The sequence below is a fragment of the Piliocolobus tephrosceles genome, chromosome 1, assembly GCF_002776525.5.
Source record: "Piliocolobus tephrosceles isolate RC106 chromosome 1, ASM277652v3, whole genome shotgun sequence".
Lineage (NCBI taxonomy): Eukaryota > Metazoa > Chordata > Mammalia > Primates > Cercopithecidae > Piliocolobus > Piliocolobus tephrosceles.
Window position 1 is genome coordinate 144093062 of NC_045434.1, and position 14024 is coordinate 144107085.

Sequence of the window (14024 nt, forward strand, 5' to 3'; positions counted from 1 at the left end):
ATCTGAAAGGAAAGGAGGAAAGCTATGCATCCGTATGGTAGAACTTATCAGATAGAGGGAAATATCAAACACCAAAGCCTAGAAGTGAGGGAATGCAAGGCATCTTTGAGGAACTGCAAGATGGCTGAGTCTGAATGATAGAAATGGTGAAGGGGCTGAAAGATGATCAGAGAAATAATAGTTGCAATACAGAGCCTTGTAGGCCACTAAGGACTTTGACTTACATTCTGAGGGAAGATACAATGCCATTGGAGAGTTTTATGCAGACTGATATGTCACTTTGATTCTTAAGAGCGTGGGAAAGATGGTGGGCAAGGGTGGAAGATCAGTAAGAACTGATGGGCACAGTGGCTCAGACCTGTAATCCCAGCACTTTGGGATGCTGAGGCAGGAAGATAGCTTGAGGCCAGGAGTTTCACACTAGCCTGGGCAGTATAACGATACTCCACCTCTACAAAAGATAAAAAGTGTCAGCCAGATATGGTGCCACGTGCCTGTAACTCTAGCTACTCAGAAGGCCAAGGCAGGATTGCTTGAGCACAGGAGTTTGAGGTTACAGAGAGCTCTGATTATACCACTGCACTCAAGCCTGAGTGACAAAGTGAGACACTGTCTCTGGAAAAAAAAAATTATTTACACACACACACACACACACACATATTCAGGTGGTTTGGCCCACGATGTAGCAGTGGAGGTGATGAGAAGTGGTGAACTTCTGGATATATTTTAAAGGTAGAGACAACAGGATTTCCTGGTGAATCAGACAGGGGATATGAGGAAAAACCAATAATGACACCAAGGTTTTTCAACTTCAGCAAACAGAGAACAGACTTGCTACTTACTAAAATAGAGAGGGGAGAAGGGAGAAACTGGGGAGTTCAATATTGGACATATAAAATAAAGATGCACAGGGCCAGGCGCAGTGGCTCAAACTGGTAATCTCAGCACTTTGGGAGGCCAAGGCAGGAGGACTGCTTGAGGTCAGGAGTTTGAGACCAGTCTAGACAACATAGTGAGACCCCATCTCTACAAAAAATTTAAAAATTAGCCAGGTGTGCTGATGCATGCCTGTAGTCCTACTACTCAGGAGGCTGAGGCAGGGGGATCACTTGAGCCCAGGAGCTCAAGGCTGCAGTAAGCTATAATTGCACCACTGCATTTCAGTTTGAGGGACAGAGATCCTGTCTCTTAAAAAAAAAAATAAACAAATAAGATGCATGGAAATTCCAGTAGGCAGTTGGATATGTGAATGTGGCATTCACAGCAGTCCAGACAAAAGACAAAAATTTGGGAAGAGTGTAGGTGATATTTAAAATCATGAGTCTAGAGGAAATTACTAGAATCATAGATAGGGTAAAAGGGCACAAGGATTGAGTCCTAGCATTCACAAATGCAGTAGTAATAATAACTATTACTAGGAAAGTGGGGCCTCTCCCTCACTCCTGAGATGATCCTAATTATTCTAAGCCAGTATGACACTTGGTAGAGTAAGCCTGTGACTCAGCTCTGGGTCTAGACAAGGCTATAAGATTGGCAGTTGTGGGCAGGGGTAGAGGGTAGGGTTGGTAGCAGAAACTTTCCCCTTCCATTTAACAATCATGACTGCATGACACCTGGAACTGTGGCAACCATTATGCAATCATTAGGGGAGTTAAGTCAAGAAGCTGAGGATGGTAGAGGGCAAAGATGAAAAAAACATGGGTACCTCATAAATTGTTGAGCTGCTAATCAACCAGCCTTAGAGCCACTCTACCCCTGGACTTTTTGTTATTATTTAAGCCACTTAAAAAGGGTTTTCATCACTTGTGGTCAAAAGTATCTGGATACAATAATCTCATTTAATTTTCTTTTTTTTGAGACGGAGTCTCGCTATCACCCAGGCTGGAGTGCAGTGGCTGGATCTCAGCTCACCGCAAGCTCCACCTCCCAGGTTCACGCCATTCTCCTGCCTCAGCCTCTGGAGTAGCTGGGACTACAGGCCCCCGCCAGGTCGCCCGGCTAGTTTTCTGTATTTTTTAGTAGAGACAGGGTTTCACCATGTTAGCCAGGATGGTCTCGATCTCCTGACCTCGTGATCCACCCGTCTCGGCCTCCCAAAGTGCTGGGATTACAGGCTTGAGCCACCTCGCCCTGCCTCCTCATTTAATTTTCAAAACAATGCTTAGGGTGCCAAAGAGTAAACAAACTCAAAAAAGGTTAAAGAATTTAGCAAGATCACGGAAGTAGCAAATGGTGATTTGAAGTTCATCTGACTCCAAAGTCTATTTGAACTGATTAAGAGTTGTTGATTTAAAGAATGGACACTACTAAAAGGCAAAGGGGAGTGGGAGTTGAGAATTACTGAAGTGACTGGCAAAGAAGGAAAGCTAGCAAGTAAGAGATGGAAAGAAAAGAGAAGTGTCAAAAGACTAGAGGAATGGAAGAAGTACATTAGAAAACAAACTGACAAGGTCGTCTTGAGCAGAATATCAGACTTGAAGATTTTTATTGTTTGAGTTGTCTGGATGAAGACTAGATGCAGGCTGTGGCCATAAGTAGTGAGGAAATCGCATTCTGAGTAGTTAAGGATTAATGTAGTAATATTTACTACATGGCACACACTATTTTATGCACTTGGGATTCAGTGGTATGTGATCTGAGATGAAGTTCCTGAGCTGTAACCTGGCCAAAGGCTTGAAGTCTTTACCCCAAGATATAAACAGAGCAAATGAATCAGGCTGACAATAAGGATGACAATGACTCACATTCATGAGCTTGTTTCAAATAATTTAACACACACTAGGAAATTAAATATTTAATGAATGAGTGATCTATCTGATCAGCTTCTCCCATTCTGACTCTTCAAACCATTGCTTAATAAGCTATAGGCTATTTATTATTGGTTAGACTGATACAAATAATTGTCTGAAAACAATAGGGAGTCTCTGCAAAGTGATCCATGGTTTCATTCCACCTTCACTCACTAGCATGCTCAAGATAAGATGGTGAGATATATGTCTATTTTCTTTACTACTGTAGCTCTAGCACTTAGAACAATGCTCAGAATTCTTGTTGAATTGAATAAATGAATAGATTAATTAGGTACTAGATGCCAGGCATTATTTTCATCTCAAAGGTAAATAAGATAGCTCCTGCCCTTGACAGTTTACTACCACTTAAAGGCTCTAACTAAAACCTCTCAATCTTCATTTATATCAAAGTGCACAGTTAAGGAGCAAGGCTGCTAAGAATCTAAAGGTAATATCTGTCCTGGATAAAAGGAGTTTAAAGCTTAACAAGCACTTAAATTTTTTTAAATTACCATTCTTGCTTGAAAAATTAGTATTTGTATTATTGCTACAATTAGATAACCTGGCATAAACAATGATTATGATAAATCACAGAAAAACAGTACCTCCAGATGTTTCTTCTAAAAAAAATTAATTCCTTTTTCTTAAGTACACGTCCCTTCAAATATTTTTTTAAATGAAGTGAAAATATCAGTTAATATGAAGCAACATAAAAGAACAAATGGAATCAGAAGGCAAATTCCAAAGAGATCACTGCTATAAATAGAGACATGGAAATGTCAGAACAGAGAAGCAAAGTTCCACTAAAAAACAATAAAATTGTTATACCAAATGAGTGTTGTATCTCGAACCTACCCACATCCAGTTAAGGATTTCACTGGCAAAGATCCTTTTCAATAACCTATTTTCAGAACAAAATGTTGTCAGTAAAGGTAGACATCCTGATTACAAAAATTAACATGTTTTTGGTTCTGTACAGATTCTTCTTCCTCTGGTACCTAAGAAGCAGAAAACCTTCAACCCAAACACCAATGCTTCATATAGAAGATATTTCACAAAATAAAGAGCACTGGATTAGGAATCTAGTCTTGGCTCTGCAATTAATCTTGGCACTTTGTAGAAGGCACTCAGCAATCTGTGTTAGTTTCCTCTAAAATGAAATGAAACAAATGGGCGAAATTACCTTCAAGGTCTTTCCAAGACTGATATTCTAAGAAAAGTTTATGTGAAGCTACCGTTCAGTGCCATCTGGCCTTAAAGGCCCTCCACATTCATAATCATATGTAGCTTTGTAGGAAAATGTTAAGTGGAATAAATGATTCAACTTGATATTTATTTAACTTTTACCAACATAAAAGCATACTGGGCAAACCAAAGAATAAGACCCGGTCCTTGACCAGCCCTCCTTTATACAGAGGGAAAAAGGCAGAGGACAAAATTTCTGTATTCATAACATTTACTGCAATCTAGCCAGGGAAACAAAATTTAATTCACTTTAATTCCTCAAATATTAAATATGTTTTGTGTAAAAGAGTTGTTTTCAAATCTTGATGAGTAGAATCGACTATGATGCTTACTTTCTAAAAAAAAAAAAAAAAAGAAAAAGAAAAGAAATATAGATTCTCCAAAACATGATTCAGTAGGTCCAGGTAGGGCTAAGGTATCTGCATTTCTAAAAAGCACTCTTGATGATGCTGGTGACCTTTTTGTTAAGAAACTCTGCCTTAGTCTAGCTAACAAAAAGTTCGAGTTAGTCCAGTTAAAAGGAAAACTTTCAACTGATTCGTGAATAGGACATGTCCCAATTAAAAGTAGTTCAATGGCTTAGGGCTGAAGGGATAGGAAGGACTTTCATAGGATGAACGCAGAAACAAGGCAAAACATTTGATTAAAGTGGAGCAATAGTCTGATTTGGACTGATCCAGTGAAAAGTCTCTAGTTAAAGATTAATGGGCAGTTTCTGATTGGTTAAGACAGTTTACATTGAGTTAGGTTTTGGTTTGCTTACGTAGGAAAACAGGGCACTGAAGGTACCTCAGTCTAATCACTTCCCATTTAATTATTTTAACAGTTTAAAAAAAGATGTTTCTGAACTCCGAATTCATCTCAAGACTATATACCCATAACTAGAAACAAACCGCAACCCATCAAAAATAAGCAAAAGTCAGCCAGGGCTTGTACACTTGTGCATTTCAGCAGTTCTCAAATGTGTCTGCATTTTAGGATTAACCCAGGAATCTTTTACGGATTCAAATATAGACCAATTAAACCAGTTTCTGGGAGTAGGAGTTAGGGCTAACCTTTCTTTCTTTCTTTTTTTTTTGAGACAGAATCTTGGTCTGTCACCCAGGATGGAGTGCAGTGGTGCGATCTCGGCTTACTACAACCTCGGCCTCCCGGGTTCAGGCAATTCTCCTGCCTCAGCCTCCCGAGTAGCTGGGATTGCAGGCACCCGCCACCATGCCCAACTAATGTGTTTTTAGTAGAGCCGGGGTTTCACCATGTTGACTAGGCTGGTCTTGAACTTCCGACCTCAGGTGATCCACCCATCTTGGCTTCCCAAAGTGCTAGGATTACAGGCGTGAGGCACCACGCCTGGCCCACGTTTCATATTTTTTAAAAGCTCCCTGTAGCCGATGTGGGTAACCACTGAATAAATAAAAGGTCACTGCAATTGGTTAGTCAGGTTAAGTTTCATGAAAAAAGACTATTTTTAATCTGGATTTTTTTATTTAGCTAAAGGTTAATGAAAAAGATAAATGTAATAGAAGAACTGATTATCTAAATATATGATCCAATAGGAAAAGAAACAATAAATGTTTTGACCACAAAAAAAGGGAGAATAAGAACAGTACATATGCGAATTTTAGACATTTTGTTTTTGAGGCAACATGCAAAACCAAAGTTTTGTAGGTAGCTGTGCAGACACAGATTTGGAAACATCTGGGAAATAAGTATAGGATCAACTTACAGGAAATTACAAGTATATTACTGCATATTTGTATATAGCAGCTTTATTATAAATTATTATAATGTATGCTATGGAATAAGCTAAACTCAATTAAGAACTGGATGATAAGGCCAATTATTTAATTTAGATGCTTTCAGGAGTCCCAAACTTTCAATCTAACATTATTACCTAAAGTAATAGGAAGCTGGGAGTGTTATGTCTTATAAGAAGAGGTGGAGAGCTCCAAATTTTTCTCTAAAAATTAATAATCTATTTTCTATATATCCTATAATGCCCTGTTATGTCTGCCATGATCATAGTCAAAGGACAGATCCTGGCAATGAATGTGTGGAGTAACCAAACAAATACTCCATTAATATTCAAAGAGTCCTTTTGTATAATACAGTAAAGATGTTTGTTCTTTTATTAGATTTGAAGAACACTGAAAAAGTTTGAAATGACACCTTAGCAACCCCCCAAATATTCCTCCCAGCTTCACTGAAGAGGTCCTAAAAAGCAGAGTTTATTTATATTTTCACAAAGAATCTTTATCTCAAGCATTAATTTTTTCAAAAGATTAAGCTATCAAGAATTTTATTCTGGCCGGGCGCGGTGGCTCATGCCTGTAATCCCAGCACTTTGGGAGGCCGAAGATGGATCACAAGGTCAGGAGTTCAAGACCAGCCTGGCCAACACGGTAAAACAGTGTCTCTACTAAAAATACAAAAATTAGCTGGGCGTGGTGGTGGGTGCCTGTCATCCCAGCTACTCGGGAGGCTGACACAGAAGAACTGCTTGAAGCCAGGAGGTGGAGGTTACAGTGAGCCAAGATCATGCCACTGCACTCCAGTCTGGGAAACAGGGCAAGACTCTGTCTCAAAAAAAAATTAGTCGGGCATGGTGGTGCACACCTGTAATCCCAGCTACTCCAGAGGCTGAGGTGCGAGATCTCTTGAACCTGAGGGGGCTGAGGTTTCAGTGAGCCAAGATCGCGCCACTGCACTCCAGCCTGGGCAACGGAGCAATCATTAAAAAAAAAAAATTGAGGTCCTTACATATTTTTCAATATTCAATGATAACTAAAATAAATTGCGATATACATAAATTTGTTTGAGGGTAAATTACAGCACTGTGGTAAATTACATTGATCCAAAGGTCTGATTGTATTGCCTAATTAATAAAATATGAAAAAAATCAAGACATTCTCAAAATACAACCGGAAAATTTCTACCTAGCCACACACCCAACACTGCTTTTACTGTTTTTCTATATATTATGATTAGATCTGTAGTCCCACATGTGCACTGATTTTTCAAAAGGAAATCCCACCAAAATTTATAGGGATGGCCATGAACACTGAAAAAGATCATCAGAGATATAAACGAATACGAATGCATTAAAAGCTGATTAAAGGAAAATGATGGCTCACCTGTATCTACATGCATATTAACTGCTATTTTGGTGCTTGAGCAAGTGAACACATTACTTTTAGGTTTTCAGAAAGAATGCAGCATATATTTCTCACAATTACTCTTAAGAGCTGCTGAAAAAGAATCTTTTTTAGATCTAACCAAATAATGCCACGAATGCCACAAAGTTGAGAAAGTTCATTTTACCTCATTCTTTGTTATTTCAATAGAAATAATTTTGGAAAAATAGTCACTGTGACATACTCGATAGTAAGTATCGTAACGATTCCTGGAACTTACTACCGTTAACACAGTAAACTACATGCCACGATATGTTGGAGAAAGTCTGAAGAAATGTCTGAAATTACTTGGTAACTTAAGTACGTAACATAAAATACCAATTTACACACACACACACACACACACACCTAGTCCTGTAATGACAATTCAGAAGTTTACCTTACATTTGAGTACCCACAGGCTGGGGTGGGAGAAACTACGTCTAAGAAGCTACAAAATCTATTTTGGCCAAGAAACAATGCTGTTCTTAACTTAAAAGACCTTAATAGGCCGGGCGCAGTGGCTCACGCCTGTAATCCTAGCACTTTGGAAGGCTGAGGCGCGTGGATCAAGAGGTCAGGAGATCGAGACCATCCTGGCTAACACGGTGAAACCGCGTCTCTACTAAAAATACAAAAAATTAGCCAGACGTGGTAGCGGGCGCCTGTAGTCCCAGGTACTCGGGAGGCTGAAGTAGGAAAATCGCTTGAACCCAGGAGGCGGAGGCTGCAGTGAGCCAAGTCCGCGCCACTGCACTCCAGCCTAGGCAACAGAGCGAGACTCCGTCTCAAAAAAAAAAAAACAAAAACAAACAACCTTAACAAAAATGGCCATGGACACGTACAAATACTAGGTTACTAAATCTGGCTAACACTGAACTTTAAGAACAATCACGTTTTTGGATAAAGAAAAGGCAGCCATATTTTTAGAGCCTCATCTACATTATTTTAAACAAAAACTTAAAATATGGTCGAGAACTAACAGGCTTCCAGCCTGAATTCAACACCCTCCTCGTGATAAAACTAAAAAATCTGACAGCCTGGAAGTAAAATACAGGGACACTTTACTACCCTGAAAATCATGCTGGGTTCCCGCTAGGCCGGGTAGACGTTTTCGGGAGCATCACCGCGCGGCGTCTCGGACGCGCTTCTCCAGGCGCCCTCCGGGCGGCAGCGCTCTCGAGACACTGTTGCGTCGCCGTCACGCCCGTCGTTGTCACGCCCTTCCCCGCGGACACCGAGAATGACCCATGGCGGAAAATTCTACCGCACTACCTCCCTGAGGCAGCGACCGGTAAGAAACAACCTTTTCTTCAGGATTCCCACCACCCAATCCCACTCGCTGTCAACTGGCCACTGTCACCCACCACCCTGCAGGAACAATTACCCAGCCTCACCGCAAGAACGCGCGGAGAGGAGGCGCCAAAAGAAACCCTATTCTCGCGAAATCTTAAACTTAATTCTCGCGACGTCTCTGTTTCTGTCGTTCTTTCTCAGCCCTAGCCCCACGCTAGCGCGTTGCCTAGGAAATATCGCGAGATTTCGTTCCTTCAGTCTCCACCCCTTTACGGCACGATGGTCGCGCAAGAATGTGATACAGCTTCGACGGCCGCCATTTTCTTTCTTTCTTAGCTGTTAGCTGAGAGGAAGTCTCTGAACGGGCGGCAGCGGCTAGCGTAGTGTAACCATGGCAGACTATTCAACAGTGCCTCCACCCTCTTCTGGCTCAGCTAGTGGCGGTGGTGGCGGCGGTGGTGGTGGTGGAGTTAACGACGCTTTCAAAGATGCACTGCAGAGAGCCCGGCAGGTAAGTGTGGACCGCGCGGCGGAATCCCGAAAGCTCACGGTAATTGGCCGCTGACTGAGTGTAGGCCGCTACCCTTGAGCGCATGAGGAAGAGGAAAGAGGTGTCCTTCCGGACTGAAATGTGAAGAGACACGTTTCCCCTTGTTGGTAATAAAGGTTAGAGACCAGAACTCAGTTTTGTGTTTTTGGCGTGTAATCCACTTAGAACTCCGACGCGTGCTACGCAAAGAAGGCCTGAAGTCTTTCTCCCGCTTCTGCGGCACTCGTGTGTCGCCAGCGAACTAGCTTAGCCTCCCCTTTGCCTCGAGATGAAGATCCTCTTTCAGGGGATAAAGCGCAGGTAGTTTCACACAATTTAATGGAAGGTTCTGGTAATCAGTTTGGGAAAGAACTAGGGTCGGTCTCCTGGAGCCATAGCAAGGGAAGGGATTTGTCGTTAAAGTAGCCTTTACAGCTCATTTCCGTTCCCTCTCGCAATTAAAACCGCTGTCGGTACCTTTCACCTTCACACCTCTACAAGGAAGGGACTTGAAAGCAGTCTTTTTCTGGGCGGGATTTACGCGTCAGTCTGTTCTAACAGTCAGTCCCCCCTTATTTCTCAAAATGGCCTCAGGCTCATTATACCAGAGGTTTCAATTTGAATCTGCCTCTCTGTTAAGAGTCGTAAACTGACCAGACCTCTTTGTATTACGTAGTGCGTACATTTGTCCTGAAGACACCACTTTCCCAGACGAAAGCTGTTAAAATAGTGCGAGTATTCCAGGAAAACAGAAGATTTCTCAATTTGAACTTTACGTTTTTAGATAGTCCCCTAATATGTTTAAAATTTCAAAATGTATGGTGTTGGTATGGATTTGCGTGTAAGCAAAAGAATTCTATTCTCTATGACACTATTCATATTGTACTAGGTGCTGGACATTTTTTACTAGTGTTAAGCTAATGGTAATTAGAAACCAGTGTTGTGCTGTGTTTTCATTGCATTAGGAGTTCACTTAACTTTTTACCGGTACAGTTAAAGGAACATTGAGTCAAAATCAGAATTCATAAAATCCGTTGTAACATGTCTAATGTGAACACATTATAAACATGTACCTGCACTTGTTTATAACCAGAAATATTAGGAGTAGTCAACAAAAGGTTATCATTAATATTAGTTTTGCGGTTTTTTCACGTAATTTAAATTCTGAACGTGTTTAGCAACAAGCATTTGTATAACTATGACAAAACACTGTTAGCGCGTTTTATTAGATTGATTTGTAAAACTTAACTATTGTATTTATTGGAACCAACTATTTTATTTTACCAGAACCAGCACATTGTATTACTTAGTATCAAACACCGTAGGTAGATACTGGAGTTTTGTTTTGTTTTGTTTGAGACGGAGTCTCCCTCTATCTCCTCTATCGCCTAGGCTGGATTGCAGTGGCTTGGCGCAATCTCGTCCCACTGCAACCTCCGCCTCCAGCTTCAAGCAATTCTCCTGTCTCAGCCTCCCGAGTGGCTTGGATTACACGCGCCCGCCACCGTTCCCGGCTAATTTTTTGTATTTTTTTTTTTTTAAGTAGAGACAGGGTTTCACCATGCTGGCCAGGCTGGTCTCGAACTCCTGAGCTCGTGATCCGCCCGCCTCGGCCTCCCAAAGTGCTGCGATTACAGCAGTGAGCCTGGCCTTGTTTTTTTTTTTGTTTAAATGCATGAATTGTTTCCTATTAAGAAGCTATGATATAGTTCCCTGACCAAATGCAGATGAACAGGATTATCTGATTGATTGATTAACCAGAGCAGACAAAATACGGATATTTAATTCATCCGCTCATTTTATAAGTGTTTACAGAGTTTCTACTATGAGGCAGGCACCTTGTACAGGACACAACTTGGGAGGGGATGCCCAGCTTCCTAAATAAAGGAGTGATATTTGAGCAAGGCATTATAGAATGAATGAGAGTTTGGCCAGTAGGGAAAAGAAGCAGCATGCGCAGAGGTATGGGACGTGGGGGAATGACAAGAACCCAGAATTGAAGTCACTAGAAGATGGTGGTGGGAGGACGTGAAACGAGGCAAGGAAAGGTACAAGCGGATCCAGATACTGGAAGACTTTGTGTTGCAATGCTTTAATGAAAAATTGGATTTCGGGCCGGGTTCGGTGGCTCACGCCTGTAATCCCAGCACTTTGGGAGGCTGAGGCAGACAGATCACTTGAAGTCGGAGTTTAAGACCAGCCTGGCCAACATGGTGAAACCCTATCTCTACAAAAGATACAAAAGGTAGCCGGGCTTGGTGGCCTGTACCTGTAGTCCCAGCTACTTGGGAGGCTGAGGCTCAAGAATCGCCTGAACCTGGGAAGTGGAGGTAGCAGTGAGTGGAGATCACGCTGCTGCACTCCAGCCTGGGCATAGAGCGAGACCCTGTCTCCAAAAAAAAAAATAGATTTTTATTATTAGCCTAAGCCATAATTTCTTTCTACTTTTTAAAATACAGAAATTGTCATCAAACTGAAATTTATTGTCTTACATGCTAATAGATCAGTTGTCCGGATGTCTTTACTGTAATGATCTCTTTATGAAAATGATCTTAAATCTGAGATTCCTAACTTTAGCTTTTAACTGGAATTACCCATTACATTTGATGATGTCTTTAAATGTCAGTTGTAGCTGTTAGTCTGATAATATGTGTGGAATATCCAGAAGGGTACTTAGACAGAAGTTAGGTTAATATCTGAACTACTTCCTCCTTGTGTATTTAAGAGAATATTGACTTATGTTTCTAGAATCCTCAACTAACTCTAAGAGAATATTGACTTATGTTTCTAGAATCCTCAACTAACTCTAAGTTTATTTTCTTTGTCTAGAATACTATGCTGTTTTTGTTTTTGGAAGGAAGAGATATAAGAACAGTTTCCTGTTCTCAAGGAGCTTCAAAGGCTGTACCAGTGGGGATGCCATTGGTATATTTAGCTGGATAGTTGTTATTCAGAAAAGCAGGACGAGTTAACATTACTTGGTAATGTCAGTAATGTTAACTCTAGCTGGTTGTTGACATCTGGTCATTTAGTTGCCAATCCTTTTTTTTTTTTTTTCTGGCTTATTTTTATGTGAAAGTTTTAGATTTTTATAGTATTCTGAGCTCAATTCAACACAGGGACACCAGGTTGCTGCTTTCGTTCAGGGTTTCCAGCCTGTGCACTTAAGAAATTTATTTTTGTGTATTTCAAGCTGTAACTCCAGAGATTGGGATTGTTTGATTGGGTCCTTAGCAGTGGTACTAATAGCAACTTCTGTCTCTAGAACATTGGAAAATTAAAATGTATTTATCTACCGTTTTTTCCCTTGAGGTTATATGAAGGTAGAAATGAATCAGACTAGATGATTAGCTAAGCAAAACTGTTAACCCTCATCCCTTCCCCTCTAGACAGCTATGAAATTAGTTATTATGTATTCGATCCTTCTTGCAGTCTCTTCTCTGACAATTATAAAAGTGATTCAGGCTGCATAATGTTGTTTGAATGAAATGAAAATATAGACTAGAGCTGTTTTTGTTTTTATTACCATCAGTCTGTTCAGTGAAAACTAACATTTGAGCATGATTCTTTTTTAAAATCATTTTGTGACAGTTTAGCAAGGCTTGACTGATAAGCAAATTACGGTATGGTAATATTTCTAGTGTGTATGTTTCTTCACATGTCTGGTATGTGGGAACTACTAACTCCATCAGGACCTTGCCTGTAGTAGGTACTCAGCATTTACTGAAATAAATCAATAAACATTTTTGATGAATTAAAGTACAAGTCAGACCTCTGTGTCTGTGAGCTCTGCACCTGCAAATTCAGCCAACTGTGGATCAAAAATATTAGAAAAATGGAATAACAGTCCAACAATACAAGTAATACGAATGAAAACAATACAACTATGTACCTTGTATCAGGTATTATAAGTAATTTAGAGATGCTTTAAGTATACCAAAGGATTTGCGTAGGTTATATGCAGATACTGTACCATTTTATGTAAGGAACTTGAGCATCTATGGATTTTGGTATTTGCATGGTTCCTGGAACCAATCCCCCAGGGACACTGAGGGACTATAGTTGGTCATACTACCTGATTTTAGAGATTTTCTCGATCTCCTGACCTTGTGATCTGCCCCCCTCGACCTCCCAAAGTGCTGGGATTACAGGCGTGAGCCCCCGCGCCCAGCCTGATTTTAGAGATTTTCTGATCCTCAGAAGTTAATTAAGTATACTACAGTAGTCTGTTCTTAACCTCGGAGGATACATTCCAAGAACCTCAGTGAATATCTGAAACCACAGATAGTATTGAATCCGATACATACACGGTAATATTTTTTCCTATACATATGTATCTATAAAGTTTAAATTCTAAATTAAACATAGTATTAACAATAATAATAAATTAGAAAAAGACTGGGCATAGTGGTTCACGCCTGTAATCTTAACACTTAACTTTAATTATGACGTTGTCTTGAAAAAGAAATCAGCCAGCCAAGGTGGTTCATGTCTGTAATCCTAGTGTTTTGAGAAGCTCAGTCAGGAAGCTTGCTTGAACCCATGAGTCCGAGACCACCCTAGGCAACATGGTGAAACCTTGTTTCTATAAAAAAAATACCAAAAAATTAGCCAGACATGGTGGTGCCTGCATGTAGTACCAGCTACCCAGGAGGCTGAGGTGGGAGGAGTGCTTGAACTTGGGAGGTCAAGTTTACAATGTTGACAACGTTGGGTCCCATACGTAGTTGCATAAGTGAGCCATGATCATGCCACTGCACTACAGCCTTGGGCAACAGCCTCACCCTGTCTCAAAATTTTAATTTAATTTAAAAAATGAAATAGAACAATTACAACAATACACTGTATTACTGACAAGAAGGGCAAATTTTTAAAAAACCAATATGCTGTAATAAGTTACAAGAATAAGGGGATCCTCCCCTACCCCAGAATATCTGATTGTACTATACCGTAGGTAACTGAAACCGTGGAGAGCAAAAACTGAAGATGCTG

General features: G+C 40.5%; 1 protein-coding gene across 8 annotated transcripts in view; it reads left to right on the plus strand.

The window, feature by feature from the left end:
• The first annotated feature begins 8692 nt into the window (after window positions 1-8692).
• The window catches only part of FUBP1 (far upstream element binding protein 1), a 40498-nt gene continuing 35166 nt past the window's right edge, over window positions 8693-14024 (plus strand). For 7 of the 8 annotated variants that reach the window (XR_002731028.3, XR_002731030.3, XR_002731029.3 and 4 more), the window contains exon 1: window positions 8693-9014. Coding sequence is in view for 3 of the 8 variants with exons in the window: in XM_023208937.3 (XP_023064705.1) it covers window positions 8895-9014 (120 nt within the window). In the remaining 5 variants the exon portion in view is untranslated. The remainder of the gene's footprint in view (window positions 9015-14024) is intronic. The other variant, XM_023208968.2, reaches the window with a different exon arrangement.